The following is a 15,807-nucleotide window of genomic DNA, read 5'->3' on the forward strand; positions in this document are numbered from 1 at the left end:
AGGTAACTCAATGCGAAATATTTACCGCGCTAAAGATCAATCTGCATCGTTGATGCAGCAGTCGCTTTAATGCGAGAAATACCGCGCTGTGTACGCGCATTGGTAACTTTTTTTTTGTTAGGGTATTTCGTCAACTTTTTTTTTGCCCATTTTTTGTTTGATCAAGCTTGCACTGGTTTTATAGGTTTTTAAGAGTGAGATGCTTCAAGAGATAACTAAAGTGTAGGCCCATCAAATTAGCTTGACTTCCTTAGACTCATTTTACTCATAGCCCTTCCTATTTAATATAAAATATCTTAGCACCAAATTAATAACTCTCTTTCTCCCTAGCTCCGCCGTATTTTTCCGACAAAATTTCGTAGCTCCGGCAGAAGGGCAAAACCGTCTTTTCAACCCTTTCAACTACTTCTAAATTTGAAAGCTGCCATGTCTCAGGTATTGTTGATCTTTCAATAATCTTACTTTTTTTTATTTTATGATTTTTTATTTAATAAAAATTCAATATTTTCGTATTTATTTTGTGAAGAAATTCTCTGTTTATCGGCTTAAGATCTCTGTATCTACGCCTGTAATTGTTTTCAATTAGGTTTTCTAGATTTTATGTCATGTTTTGCTTCTAATATTTGGTCAAGACATTCAAGCTAGGGTTTTTCTTTGGGAAATTTTCAAAATTATTACGCCCCGTAGCCCAATATCCAATATTATACAACATCATACTATATTATACCCTGGGGGAAAGCATTATACATAATGTATCAACCTTGTATAATAGTGTGGAAAAGGTGTTTATAAATTATACAGAAATATGAGCTAAATCGGGTGACAAACTCAAAGTATGGGCTGCGCAGCGTAAATATTTTTAAAATAGGCATATAGAGCGTAATTTTCCCTTTTTCTTTTTGGATTTCGGGTCTGTACGCATGTAAAATTGAATAGATGATCTCAATTATTGTATGTTGTATTTACTATGTTTGATTTGATGGCTTTTATTTCTATTTTCTACTTGTTGATTGGCTTATTAGCTAGTTTTTGGAACATAATGTGTGTGAATAGAACGAAGGGAAAAGCTCCCGTTTGGCCATAGATTTTGAAGTTGAAACGTGAAAAATTGAGTTTTTGAAGTTGTGATTTTTGGAACTTGTCCAAACTTGAAGTTATGTTTGGACCTGCTAATTACTTGGAAAGTTTTGAAGTTTTGTGAATGGAAGCGAAATTCTCCCAAAAACCTGATCAGAGCCAGTTTTTGGAAATTGAAAATATTTTGAACATAATTTTTCAAAATCTGATCCAAAGTCTATGGTCAAACGCTAGCTTAGAGGATTGATTCATATAGGAGACCCCAATTAGTTTGAATTCATGATTAGTTTAGGCATTGACTTGTACTGGGCTTTAAAGAGTGTATTGACATGCTGTTTAAATATTTACAGGTTGATAACAGGAATTCTTCTGCTGCCAAACGTGCCCGAACTGATGGTATGTTTCCTGGTTTCTAAAGAGAAGGGAAAAATAGGAATTTTGATCTTTAATAGTCTATACTTCTTTGTTTCATTCTGTTATTTTCTGTTTTATACTCAATGGAGAGGGTTCCTGAGATTTGTTCCCTATTAAAAGCTTCTAGTTTCTTGACATTGTAGGTGGCCGTAGGGAAGATGACTGGACATGTCCGAGCTGTGGGAATGTTAACTTCTCCTTCAGAACTACATGCAATATGCGCAACTGTACTCAGTCTAGGCCTGCAGATCACAACTCAGTAAGATATCAACTACTTTCTCAATTTAGTTTGAGAGAGCTATCTGTGTAATGTGACATGACTTTATTAGTAACTTGTGCTGTTTATTTCAACTCAGTAAGATAGCAACTACTTTCTCAATCTAGTTTGAGAGAACTATCTGTATAATGTGACATGACTTTATTAGTAACTTGCGCTGTTTATTTCTTTAAATTTAGCCTCTGTGTATTAAATTATTGTTCGAAGCTTGTTTTTGTATGTATACTTGCATCTACTGGTACATAATTTACTTCAGTTTACTGAATTACAGTTCTTAACATTAGCTTTTCATTTCTATACCCCCCCCCCCCGCCCCCCCCCCCCCCCAAACAAAAAAAACACACACAAAAACAAACCAATTTTTTTTTTTTTTGTTTAAATCGTTTGAGACATATGATCCTAATCATTTATTGAATTCCAGCTGATAAGAACCAATTATGATAAGTATCTTCAACCAAATAAAAGTTAGTCATATCATGCTTTTTCACCTTCTCTCCCCGTTCACTGCATCATTTTGTCAATTACATTTTATATATCTAGGTATGATTGAAATGTGGAACCCATACATTGTTATCCTGGAATAGTTTTCTTCTGGATGCATAGAATATCAGGATGTAATGCATAAAAGCAGTGGCAAGGATATAAAAATTATGTGAAATTTTACACACCCACAAAATCATATTATCTAAGAGAATATATTGCTCAAGTCATGTTCGTCTAAGACCAAGCATATTTGTATGGTAGTTGCATCTTCCAAAAAGTATCTTAATTAGGTCAAACATTCCTCTACTGTAAACACTTCGACAGTTTAACTTTCTAATCTGACCGTATCTGGAGTGCTCATTGCCCTTCTCTTGAAACTACAGTTACTCTAGATTTTGACAAATCCTGCTAATCTTGTATCCTTTTACAGATTCTCAGCAACCTTGATTTAGTTTCTCTTGGTAATGGTGTTTTCCCTTTGTAGAAATCTGCAATTAGGCCCATGCAAGCTCCACAGAGCTATTCACCCTCAGCTGCATATGTTGGATCTGGTGCTCCCTCTTCAATGTATATGGGCGTAGCACCATATGGTGGTTCTTTGTTCAATGGACCATCCATGCCAGCCTATGACGTTCCTTTTTCTGGAGGTTCAGCTTATCATTACAATTTCGGGAGCCGCCTTTCTGGGGGCGGCCCATACCGCCCACTACATATCTCTGCTCCACCTCCTTACACTGGTGGGTCTGTGATGGGAAATGGTATGTATTTTTAATCTTAACCAATCGTAAGTTAAAAAAAATGAAAGAGTGTTGCTTGCAAGTTCATATTTTAGTAATCTAGTGCAGTTTCCAGGTGCATTAGCATGTTGCAGAATAGGGAATATTTGTTATGTCCAGTAGTAGCTCTGTGTTAATGTCACACATCTAGGCAGCACTTTGCAGTTAATATAGTTTCAGTTGTTCCTAATGATGCTGTGACTTTTTTTGGGCTTACAGGCGGGATTTACGGTGTGCCACCACTTATGGACCGATATGGTCTAGCATTGCCAATGGCCCCTGCTGCTATGGTAGGGTTACGTTTCAGCTTTTTCTTGAACATAATTGTCTTGTTTGACTATACTAGACAGTCAGCATTTGGTTCCTTACATTTTTAAAACTGACTGCTTTGTTTTTCTTTAGACACTGCCTAAAATTTCACCCCTTTCGGTATTTATCACTCAATAGACTCACTTTCTGATCTTTCTCGATAAACAAATCTATGTCATAACCAGTGGCTGATCCAGGATTTTCACTCAGGGGGTTCGGAAAAAACAACAAAAGCTAAATATAAAAAATAATGTTGTCCCTAGGAATCGAACCTAGGATGCTAGAGACAATTTTGAACACCCTGGACCACTTGAGCTAACCTTTTGCATTTGTTCAGGGTATTCAAAAGTTAATATATTTGCATAAACACAGCCCTATATACACACTGAATTTTTTTGGTGAGGGTATGCATGATGGTTTTCTGCTCAGTTAAGAAGTACTTGAGTAATCTTAATTCCTATTGCAGGCACCGAGGCCAGCTTTTTATCCTGATGACAATTCTCACAAGAAAGGTGGAATTCTACAGTATATATTCTATTCCAGTAGTCTGCATTAATTTCATGGCATCTGTACTTATTACCTTCTTTACTATAAACTTCCCAGATGGAACACGTGATAATGACTGGACATGTCCCAAGTGTGGAAATGTCAACTTTTCTTTTAGGACAGTTTGTAACATGAGGAAGTGCAACACTCCAAAGCCTGGTTCTCAGGTTTGACTTCCTGTCATTTTCCAGGATTTATACCTAATAATATATGATTTTGTTTCCTTTTCAATACACCGCCAACCTTTTAACTATTTTGAATGAAGTTTAGTTTATCTTGGACTAAAAAATGTCATAAAATTTGTTATCAAGAGTTCTGTATGTGCTAAGCTTACATTAGATATATTTTGAAATTCAAGTTGGCCTCTGCATAACTGTGCTTTCTCCAACTTTTTAAACTCTTGAAGTAGTTTTGCAACTACGTTCTGATGTATTGTTGAATTTTTATTTGCATTTAAGCAGGTTCCCAAATCAGTGAAGAATACTAGTAAGTCTTCAGTCTTTAGCATGCTGCCGTTTCATAATTATCTTCAACTTTCTAACAACTCCCATTTTCAGAACCAGACACGCCAGAGGGGAGCTGGAAATGTGAGAAATGCAACAACATAAACTATCCTTTTCGCACTAAGTGTAACAGACAGAATTGCGGTGCAGAGAAACCATCTGAATCCAAGAAGTCTCCTTCACAATCAGCTGATGAGAATGATCAGGTCTGTTGTGTGACAAGCTTGACTTGTATGATGATTTGTTGCCTAAAGTTGTTAATAACTTGTGAGTCAATGTATTTATTGCACAGTTTACACATATTATGCTCAAGAAACTTTCTAAGTTTGAAATTCTGTGTTGGAATGATATCCTCTAGCCCCCAAAAGGGTACTATTTTTACTAGTTTTCTATATCCTCCTATTTGCTATACTTCGAATGTTACTTGCTCTTCTTGTTTACTTTATGTCTTTATCCTTTTCTTTTATGTTCGTTAGCATCTATTTTATTCAGCATTTATTGATTCGAAGTTGTCTACTGTTCCAGTGAGTACTAGGGCTTGTTTAAGGGTTGAGAAGGTCCAGAGTTGTCGTCCAGCATTGCTCAGTGTGGGTGTCTGAAAGTCAGTCATGTCATCTTCCTGTTGCAGCGGTTGTCAAGTTACTGTGCCTTCTTAATGTGGTGTCAAAGTTGTACCAACTGAAATTGGTATTTTGTGGTCCTTATGGATACTTATCGAGTTTCATCAGGTGTCTACCAGCTCATTCTGGCTAGATGCTATTGAGGTTGATTTGGTTAATGTTCAATAGGATTTCTTTTGGTATTGCTACATGAAATGTTAGATGGGTTGTTGTCATCCATTTGTGTTATAGGTGGTAATATAAAAAGCCTAATGCAGTCTGCTGCTTATCCTGGTCGTTCATTGTGTTTCAAATATATTCAGTATAGTTGGACTGTCGTAGTAATATGTTGTCCAGGTTGCGTACATCAAGTTCCATGGTCTAGGATCTTTTGGTTTTTTCCCAAAACAATATGGGGCAGGGAATGTGTTCATCGATTAGGAGTTTCATATTGCTCATCAGCCCCTATTGTTGATGGTCATATGGCATTGATCCACTGTTAACCAAAAAAATGTCCTAGGTATGTTTTACGTAGGGGGATCAAATTTAGCTTGTGAAAGTATAAATCGGCCGGACTTGGCGGGTTGTGTGGGGTATATTCATGATAGGGTCATCTCCATCTTATGGATTTCAATCCCAGCACACTTTGATTTGTTTATCAAATAAATTTTAAAAAGAACAAATAAAATGATTTGAGTTTTGTGGGTTAAGAGTTATGTTCCACAGTTTATCCCAAATTGAGTCTCTCCTTTTGACTAAATCGTACATTTGGCTAGTATATTGATTTGAGACATTTTAATCCACTCAAATACAGTCCAAATTTTATGCTCCTAGTTTTGCATCAGAGTTCCTATAAACTTAGGTCCAGGAAAAAGAATCAGTTATCACGTCAATATTCACATAAGTTGTCTAGAGTTGCACTAATATAGAGCTCAAAATGGGAGATTGTTGGTGTTTTGTTTAAATTCCGCTCAACATTTTCCATGTTTGGGAGCACTCAACGCATTTCGCCGCTTGACGTACTTTTCATGTTAACATAGATATGACAGTCAACTAGAAGTTGCATTGAATATGCTTTTGTACCATGCAAACGAATAAGGCAAGTTTAGTGGGAATAATCCCTCCGATCGTGTAGCGCTATTGACCTGTTCTTGAGAATTAGTAAAATTTAATCAAGTGTATTAAAACAACATACCAGTAAATAGACTTAAATTGGTCAAAATTTTGTTTCTAACTCGAGTTGGAGTTTATTTTGCTTTTAACTTTCTTTATACTGAACTTTTTGGAAGTCGCTTTATACCTGCCTATTGAAGGGTTGCGACAAGTCCATCACCAAGGCTAGTTATTTGGAAGTAGCGTTTTCATGACTTCTAAAGAATTCTCCAGCTTGAAGAATTTGTATAATTCTCCAACTCGAAGAATTTGTATAATTCTCCCCTAAAAAAAATTAGTTAACGCTTTGGCCAAGGTCTAAAGTAAAGATCTCCTTAGCTCATGAGGTGGCTGTAAGTGATAGAGTATTCTAACGAGCTCTGCGTTGTTTGTTTTGTTTCCTTTTCCTTTCATGTTTCCCTCTCTTTTAATGGTGTAACAACGTGGTTTCTGGAATTCGTTAACACTTGATTCATATTCGCACTGTGTAGGGTTTATTTAAGGGGAAAGAGGGTTTTGTTTTAATTCTTAGGATTTAAACTTGAGAGCTAAGTTGCACGGACTCTTCATTTTCTATGCCGAATCCGTCTCGACACGAGACTGGGACAGGTGCGGGTGCAGGATACGTCTTGGATTTGTTTAGCCAACATAAGATACTTTGACCAGAGTCCATGGACTTTTAGAAAGATAAAACAGATTTAAGACATGGGAAGTGACATACCTTCAATATTATAGTCCTATTATAATCCTTTTGTCACAATTCACATGTAATGTTAATTTTTAATAGAATATCTATTAGAATTTAGAATAACTTTATAGCTCTATTTTTTATAATTTTGAATTTTCTTAGTCGAATTCTCGCACCTATATCCATAATTGGATTCACACCTCCGAATCTTAAAATTTAAATTTTTCCTAATCGACACTCGGATCCGTACCCGTATCGGATATCCGCACGCGAGTCCGAACAACTTAGTATGAGAGCTTTAGTTAAGAATGAACACATAGCATTGACCTCCCGATGTCCCTTGATGATATGTGTTCCCAGTCGAAGGCTTTCTTTCACGGGGTCTTCTAAATTATAGTGATGCAGCCATAAGGTGTGTCTAGCCGAATAGTTAAATTGAGAACCATAAGGTCTCCAATTTAAATATCACAAAAAAAAAAATTAGGTGATTTATCTCTATCCATCTAACAAGAGAGAGCAATTTTATACTTGTATTGGTGGGAGGAAGAGTTGTGCGAGCTAGTCCGAACATTATAATTATTTTCAAAGAAAAGATGTGTTTACTCTTTACCTTAGTATATTTGATGAGTCAACTCAGGCACTGCTAATCACCGAAATTATTCTTTTAGCTTCTCTTTAATCAGAATTTGTTCAATAATCTTAAGTACTCCCTTCATTTTAAAAAATCAACAGAGGTGTTCAGAATTTTATCAGTTAATCTTTTTAATTTTTTAGTGGAACATTGGATTCTTTTTGGAAATACAAGTTGGGCATATTTTTAAGGATTCGTAAAATTGTTTACATCATATTTTCTTAAAAGAATCTCTGTACTGGTGTCATAAATTGATAAAAGAAACAAAAATGTATAACCATAAACGGTAAAAGAAAAAAAAATGTACATTTCTCAAGGCTTCATATACTTGGAAGACCTAAGAAGTAATAACCTGATTAATTTTGAAATTCAAATAAGCTGGATATACGGATGAAGATGATCAAATTATTCTTTCATCATCTCCGTGACGAGGCAAACAAACGTTTGGTCAGCGAAAATTCCGCAAAATTGCTCGTTCCCCGATGTTCCATTTGGATATAGTTTAATATACTCTACTTTTTTGCTATTAATATTGACCTGGTTTATGAATCTAACAACATTTAAACCTTCGTACATAATCACTCCACTTCGTAATAAATGGTTTTTTAACCTATGCACACACCTTCAGAAAGAGAGCTTACTCCAAAAAATTAATAATATTTTTAGCTACTTGTCCTTAACTTACCCCTTATTAATTAAATGCCTTTAAAAAAAGTAGACTGAACAGGTTATTAAAATTGCTCGCAGGGAATTCCTAGTGAAAATAAAAGTAGACTAGAACCTTAACATAATGAGTCTTTTAACACTCCAGAACATGATCAAAAAGGATAAAGAGTCATTCATAAGTCGGACCTGTGCAGTTATGTGCCAAGTTGCAGAATCAAGAAACTACAATTCTTCAGAGTCCTTGCTGCTGTCTAAATTAAGCAAAAGAAAATTTACTGAATAATTCAGAATAAGATTTTCTTTTTTGGAGTTTAAAAGCCCAACCTATATATTTATATACCAGCACTATTTTAAAGTGGCAAACAAACTGCTTGAAGTATCCTACTAACAGAACTTCGGCTTGATTCAAGTTTTGGCGTGTCAAAAGGCAAAATGGAAAGCGCACCAAATCCTGAAAATTTCAGTTCAATGCGTTGAGATAAAAATCACTGTCGAATGGAGCTTTGAGGAATTCCATTTCCTGAAAGCTACCGCCACTGTGAGTATTAGCAGGCAACGAATGTTGTCCAGGCTGCCAGTATTGACTGGACATATGTGGCACACCCTGTGGAATTGCATGCATCATCTGCTGGGGCATGCTGGTCTGATTTGCATGTGTTGGGTGGTGGTTGAGTGAAACAGTCTCAGGCTCGGATGAACCCCATGAATTAGTTGACAGAAGAGAGAGAGCACGAGGAAATTCCGGTCCTGTTACCATATTGAACATGGATTCCTTGGCACCTGATACACAAAACAAAAACCAACCTACTTCAGAAAACTTAAATCTTGCACTTTCAATCAGTTACCTAACACTCAAATTCACCCGTACTTCCAAAACTTTTCAGCATTCTACAGTTCTTTGTAGTGAACATATTAGAGAGCAACTTTTCAAGGTTCCAGAGGACAAGCATAGCATTTCAATTTCCTTTTTTTCTTCTATAAATATCTTCATGAAAAGTAAATTGAGCCAATTCAGTGATGCTGACTCCATTTTCAAAAAAAAAAAAAAACGATTTTACTGCTACTATCAGTTATATATTGGACATAATACTTTCTGTATCTTCCATATCTAACAAAGTCTCTGCAGATAAAAGATCCACAATAGCTAGAGGTGATATCTAATCTTAATTGTAATGAACCCCTGACAAAAGAGTAACTAATCAAACAATTTATGAGATATATTCTCCAGTCTTATCTTAGTCTTATCTTCGGCAAGTAAGATATTTTCTAGTCTTGTCAGAAGCAAACTATGAGGATGATAAATGCCTTGGGAATTAAACCCTTTAATGTCTCCGACGGATGGTTTTGCAACTCCTAACTTTTTGCAAGCTAAGTGCAAATGATTGTTAATCTCACATGCAAGTGAACATTTTACCAGCTAAGGTGCATTGCTTCAATCTCTAATTAGGAACAACCTTATCAACTCATCTCAAAGCTACTTCAGTTCTCTCAGAAGTGATGATATTAGGTAAGAGCTGTATGTTGTCAGCTTATTCTTTCAATTAATTCAAGTACTAAAAAAGAAGAGAAACCAAGTCATAATCCGTAATGCAAAGTCATAACAAGTCTAGTTCTGCTTCAACCACTTTGAAGCCTCATTGATAGCACTCTTGCTAAATTTCATAATTGACTCCTAAATGAAAACGCCTTTAGGGGAAAGACAAATGTGTCTTCTTGTTATTTTATACTGTGATAAGTAATCCTGCTATTATTATCCCACAGACCACCCGAATTGCCAACTCTAAAATAAACTCTTTTAGCATAAAATAATCCAACAATTTATCCCGAGATTATAATCTTTCACCCAACCAAAATCCAATGTTCATTTCTTTTAGTTAAATACTAAAGTCTAGTACATAAGAACATCTAAAACTAAAGTTCTTGTAGATATAAAAATTACAGCTTTCACCGAAATGCTTGCTACCATCTTCATCACACATGAGCCAGATGCAGAAAAGGCAAGTAGATGGCTACTATTTGTCTTATCAAAAGAAAGAGTTGACCATTAATTAGGAGGTAGATATACTTTAATCAGAACTGCTGCATTCGGGAGTCTGTAACTACTGATTAAGCCAGTAAGCAACTAAATTCATAGAACTGCTTTTACAAATAGAGACAGGGCAATGGTAGTGATCTACATTGCTTATATGTGCGTGCGTGTGTATATATATATTGTACAATCCCAGAAAATTCAAAGATTGCACTGAACAAAAGGCTTTGGAGTCAGAATAGTGAAACAAACCTCGATTGAAAACCTCGGCTGTGGTGCCCTTGGAGGGCAAGAGCAAGTTAGATGCATTACTCTGTGAAAACTGGATCCCCTCCAATAGTGAATGCCCATTTGTGCTGCCAGTTCTTTCAGGCTTTGGAGTAAACCCTCTTGTTATACTGAACTTAGAGTCTTTAGTGCTCTCCCAGGTAGAGTTTGCAGCTGTTCTGGAGTAAATATTTTGGGCGTGGTTGAGCGTAAGATTCATAGGTTGCCTGCCATCTGTAGACATAAAAGCGCATAAGATAATTAAGCACTAAACTATTGCTTTACTCACACCAATGCCTTTATGGATTAGCAGATAGTCCAACGAACCACCCACTTTCCACAAGACAAGTGCTCAAGCACAACTAGTTCTTATCAACTCTATGCACGCGTTGTTGATTTAGATAAAAGTGATGTTTAGGTCTTAAATGTATCTGGGTTATTATAATTAATGCCAGTACACAACTGGTCTACACCAGCAAAGAAACTTTAGGAATAGATTTTTGACAGTCAGACAAATTACTGTCCATGATAACTTATACTCCCGCTGTTTCTATTTGATTGTCTCAGTTCCCTTTTTAGTCTTTCAAAAAGAATGTCTCTTTCCTAATTTCGCAATTCTTTAATTGCAACATTCCACATGGCATGTTTAAGACCACAAGATTAAAGGGCATTTTGGTACATTATACATATCTTTAGTTTAAGACCACAAGTTTCAAAAGTCTTCGTTACTTTCTTAAACTCCGTGCTCAGTCCAACAAACAAATTGACACGAAGGGAGTGCTCTATAACTATTACTGAAGCATGTAATTTGAGTACTCAAAGCCACATTCCAAGAAAGGAAATACCAAATCCCAATATAGACGACATTACCATAAAACAAGGAAGAAAGCCTTGCTGAGTTGAACTGGATAGTTTCTTGCTGAGGTTTGCGGCGCCGAGCATTGTGATCAGAGAGCCTCCTGCGACAGCTTCGCTTCTTTTCATCAAATTCAGACACGCTATGGAACCTTAATTTCCAAGATTTAAAAATAGAAAGAATGAGCGATGCATCTAGAAGACCAAGTTATTGTTCATCTAAGGACATCAAACATCTAATTCAAATATTTACCTGCTACACTGTTGACAAAAGCGTCGTGCTACACCTGCTATAATAACCTTTGGGGATTTGGAATGAGTGTCACAAACTCTATGCTTCCGATAATATTCTTTAGCTGAAGAAAGATCAAGATTGCAGCCTTCAACCTGACAGCGAGGGATTGGTGCATTCTGACTTGATGATTTTGCTTTCTTTGTTGCAGCAGCAGATGAGGTGGGGTTCGGGGGGAAGGACGAAACCTTAGCACCAATGGCCTCACATGTCCGCTTACCAAGTTTTAGACCTATCACTGGCTCAACAGAGACTACTGAAGCCTCCATGGGTGGTGAATTAGCTTTGGAAGGTTCCAATTTCTTAATAAGATCCTCATGAGAAGCATCAAAAGCAAAGTTGGATGGCTTGAAGCCCTCCTTTGGTGAAGAGTCAGTAGAAGCTGATATTGAGCTTTTGATCGAAGAACCATAACCACCAGTACCACTAGACAAATTGAAAGATCCAGCATCTTCTTCAACTCCCCAATCTGTTAATTGTAATTCTTTTGGACTTTCAGATGCCTTTGAACCAAACATTACCAGATTTCCCCAGTCCCACTTCACATTCCACTCCATCTTCTGAAAGAATGCTTACGAGATTGACTTTACCAAATTTCCAGACTCATCGAATGCAAAAAAGTAATTAGGACTCGGATCTGCAAATATGTACACACAAAGTTAACTAGTTTAACAAGTACGAAATTTCACGATAAGCAAAACAAGCATTCCATCAGACAACAGGGAAGCAAGAAGCAAAGAGCAAGTACACAGATTCCATCAAGACTTGGCTGGTTCATAAATTTGCTGTTTTACCTCAAAACTGTTACTCTCTTTCACACTTGCAAGATCTTATTGTCTTTCCTAATCCAACTTCTTTTCCAGGCTAATTGAGCAGCTCAAAGCAAAACAAACTAAATTATGACAAAGTATTGTCAGCCATGATCTCAAAAAGGGCAACCATTTCCTCCCAAAACCATTTACTAAGAAGATCTATTTTAAGAGAGAGAAATGAAAAGAAAGAAAAAGGTTGTGTAGTTACTCTGTCTTGTACTCTAAAACAGGTCAAAGCATATACAACTACCACATCAATTATTTCAAGACAAGTTAAGGCAGAAAATGAGTTCACCTATTTCACAGAGCTGTTGGATTCCAGTAAACGGGCAAGAAGCGCTAGTACGAGGCTGATTAAGATGCGCAGAGAAATCAATTATAAGTAGACAAAGGTTATAACTATTCAAATACAGAAACAGAAGCTCAGGCCCTTCCAGTCCAACACGACAAATGTATCTTCCATCCTGTTTAACTCCACCACATCATTTTCAGCTACTTATTCCTTCACCTAATCAGTGAAAACAATGAAACATTAATTTGTTCATCAACTACACAAACAAATGCTTGCCCACAAGATGGGTCTAATAAATACGCAAGCTTAAACTTGATTGTGACAGGTCTACTTGACACCCTTTTTACAAATTGTATGTTTTCCCTTATTTTTTCAGATAAACTAGTCTGGCCACGATAATAATTCACTTTTTTTCCGGAATTTTTTTCCACTTTATTTGGATTTTGGAGAACACCTAGAACCCTGTTTTCAGCTTTTTTTTCACTTACATTCAAACAATCAAATATTCTTTCAGAAAAACTATAACCAAACACAACTCCATCTTCATCTTGAACTTCAAATATTTCAAATAAAGTGAAACGTATTTGGTTTCCATAGGCAAACGCCTACTTTATATATCAAACGAGAAGAGAAAGAAAACACGAAAATAAAAACACATTTTCTTGAATTAACTTTTTTTTTTATTTTCCCTTAAGAGGGGTAGTTGGTACTCCCTACGTTTATTTGTACTTGTCATGTATTGACTTGGCACACCCTTAACAACTATAACTAGAATGACAATTATATCTTGATTTTCCAAACTAGACAAGTAAAAGTAAACGTCTATTTTTAATATATTGGACAAGTAAAAATGAATATCTATTTTTAAAGATATTGAACAAGTAAAAATGGACATTGATTTTTAACACACTGGACAAGTAAAAATGGACGGCTGCGAGTACTTGTTTGGAAAGTTATGGTCCCCCATCTTAGGGTTTCATTGGAAACTACACCAAAAGGAAGAAGAAGACAGACTTTTCTATGCTTAAAACTACTTGTAAAAACTAACAGATGAACTCTTTTCCAAGAAAACATGTGACAAAACGACATCGTTTATACAGTCGACATCGTAAATGCTGCAAACTTTACCTCCCATGCCTTAAAAAAAAAAATACACCCATCTCCTAGAAAACTAAATGGGTGTTCAAAACCCACAAAAAAATTTCCAAGAAAATAAATTTTGAGTCGCTATATGAATCTTTTGTATCAATTTTTGCTTCATTTACATCAGTTTAATTCCAAACCCAGAAAAAATTTTCAAGAAAATAAATTTAGGGTTGCTATATGAATCTTTTTTATCAATTTTGCTTCATTTGCATCAGTTTAATTCCAAACCAAGATAATAAAGATAGCTAAGCAGGTGAAATAAGTGAAGAAAAGGGTGTTTGAAACACATAAATATTTTCCATATTATGCAAGTTTTGAGCACATAAAGATACATTCTATTAATCTGTTTCACCAAAAATGGATAAAAAAAAAAATAAGCTGAGCAGGTGACAGAAACCAAGAAAAGGGTGTTTGAAACACATAAAGATTTTCCATAAAACCCAGTTCTTTGGAAATGATTTAGCTGATATAAGGTGAAAAAAATAATTGATAAATATATAGTATAGTATAAATTACACCTACTTGTACCCAACTAATTCTAAATCAATAAATCACCTTTATATGGAAGGTTTAAGCAAACAATAATTCATTCCCTTAATCTGTTTCTCCAAAAAAGGAAAGAATCGATGGGAAAACAATAATAACAAGAAAAACAAAACCCCAGATTGTTTTAGGTAAGGTAAAAGGAAAAAATGATTACTAGCTAGGTAAATAAGGAATACATATGTGTGTTAGAAATAGAAGAAAAGGCTCACCTATGATGAGATAGAGATAATTTCTTTAGAGAGTGTTTATTTCACTTTACCAAATGAAGAAAAAGGGAAGAAAAGAGTGTGGTGACTGGTGAGTGACTGTGTGTCAGTGAGAAATCGACAGTGTGTGAGCTGGTGCTGCCTGAGCTTTTATCATATGTGCGTTGTTACATGATAAGGGCTGTGTGCGCAAATTTATGGAGTAATTTTCCTTCTCTTTTTTTGATAGTGACTGTGATATACAACTCCAACAACTCAAATTTCTTTTTTTTTTTTGTATGAAAACTCCAGGAAAACGGCAGTCTCTATCTTTTCGGGTGCGTATTGGGTAAACCCTCCACTGTGGAATAATCTGCAAACCCCATAAGAGATGTAAACTGCACTAAGCAAGTCCTGTGCGACAGGTGCCGACTGAGAAGGCATTGGGGATTCGAACCGGCGACCTCCCTTAGGGAGGCCTCCCCTCAAACCAACTCAGCCACACCCGAAGGTGCACAACTCAATTTCAATAGGTGGGGTTTGGGGGTGGAGTGTATGAATACCTTACCCTTACTACGTAGAGAAACTGTTTCTGATCGATCTTCGGTTTGAGTAAAGAAATTTAAAGCAGTCTAAAAAAGAGAATAGTGAAAGCGATAGTACCAACAATAAAATAATACGAAAAGAAAAGCGGTATATAACATGCAGAAGAAGAAACACTAATAACAACGAAATAATAGAATAACTGAAGCACAAGAAACACAAATAATAATAGAAATCAAAGAATAAGAAATTACAATAATTGTGCTAATACTACAAGATGAGAAAGTTGGTACATGCACGACCACCAAACCTATCTCGGGAAAGCGAAAGAACGCTCAACTGCTAACCAACCGTCCAGTGGCGGAGCCACAACTCTGAAAGGGTGTTCAATCACCGCAAAATTTATACTATATAAACATGTCAATTATCATGTATTACGGACACATATTACATATTGAATATCATTAATATATACTCTCTCCGTCTCAAATTATGTAACACTTTTTTTTTCAAGAGTCAATTTGACTAAACTTTGAAGCTAAATTAAATTAGATTAACTCAATATTTTAACATTAAAATTTATATATTTGAACACTATATAAAAAATACTATAGATTTGTAGCTTTTCTCATATCAATCTGGTAAAAAAATACATCTTAATATATTGATCAAAATTTATACAGTTTGAATCTCAAAAAATAAAAAATATCACATAAATT

General features: G+C 35.7%; 2 protein-coding genes across 4 annotated transcripts; one reads left to right on the forward strand and one right to left on the reverse strand.

The window, feature by feature from the left end:
- The first annotated feature begins 279 nt into the window (after window positions 1-279).
- On the forward strand, window positions 280-5,284 carry LOC132067293 (ranBP2-type zinc finger protein At1g67325). The gene is made up of 10 exons (XM_059460490.1): window positions 280-435; window positions 1,428-1,473; window positions 1,635-1,750; window positions 2,736-3,009; window positions 3,247-3,317; window positions 3,803-3,848; window positions 3,940-4,049; window positions 4,344-4,368; window positions 4,440-4,591; window positions 4,911-5,284. The coding sequence occupies exons 1-10, from the start codon at window positions 427-429 to the stop codon at window positions 4,911-4,913; spliced, it is 852 nt and encodes a 283-aa protein (XP_059316473.1). The 5' UTR covers window positions 280-426; the 3' UTR covers window positions 4,914-5,284.
- Window positions 5,285-8,270: 2,986 nt separating this feature from the next.
- On the reverse strand, window positions 8,271-14,711 carry LOC132067294 (squamosa promoter-binding-like protein 3). 3 transcript variants are annotated; one of them, XM_059460492.1, is made up of 6 exons: window positions 14,570-14,711; window positions 12,672-12,884; window positions 11,526-12,201; window positions 11,288-11,424; window positions 10,403-10,651; window positions 8,271-8,901 (listed from the first exon to the last, which is right to left on the reverse strand). In XM_059460492.1, the coding sequence occupies exons 3-6, from the start codon at window positions 12,119-12,121 to the stop codon at window positions 8,582-8,584; spliced, it is 1,302 nt and encodes a 433-aa protein (XP_059316475.1). In that variant the 5' UTR covers window positions 12,122-12,201; window positions 12,672-12,884; window positions 14,570-14,711; the 3' UTR covers window positions 8,271-8,581. The 3 variants fall into 3 exon arrangements, with proteins under 3 accessions (XP_059316475.1, XP_059316477.1, XP_059316476.1); XM_059460494.1 differs by having other exon boundaries at window positions 12,359-12,884; XM_059460493.1 differs by lacking the exon at window positions 14,570-14,711 and adding an exon at window positions 14,370-14,539.
- Between the last annotated feature and the right edge of the window lie 1,096 nt (window positions 14,712-15,807).

Source organism: Lycium ferocissimum, chromosome 8, assembly GCF_029784015.1.
Source record: "Lycium ferocissimum isolate CSIRO_LF1 chromosome 8, AGI_CSIRO_Lferr_CH_V1, whole genome shotgun sequence".
NCBI lineage: Eukaryota > Viridiplantae > Streptophyta > Magnoliopsida > Solanales > Solanaceae > Lycium > Lycium ferocissimum.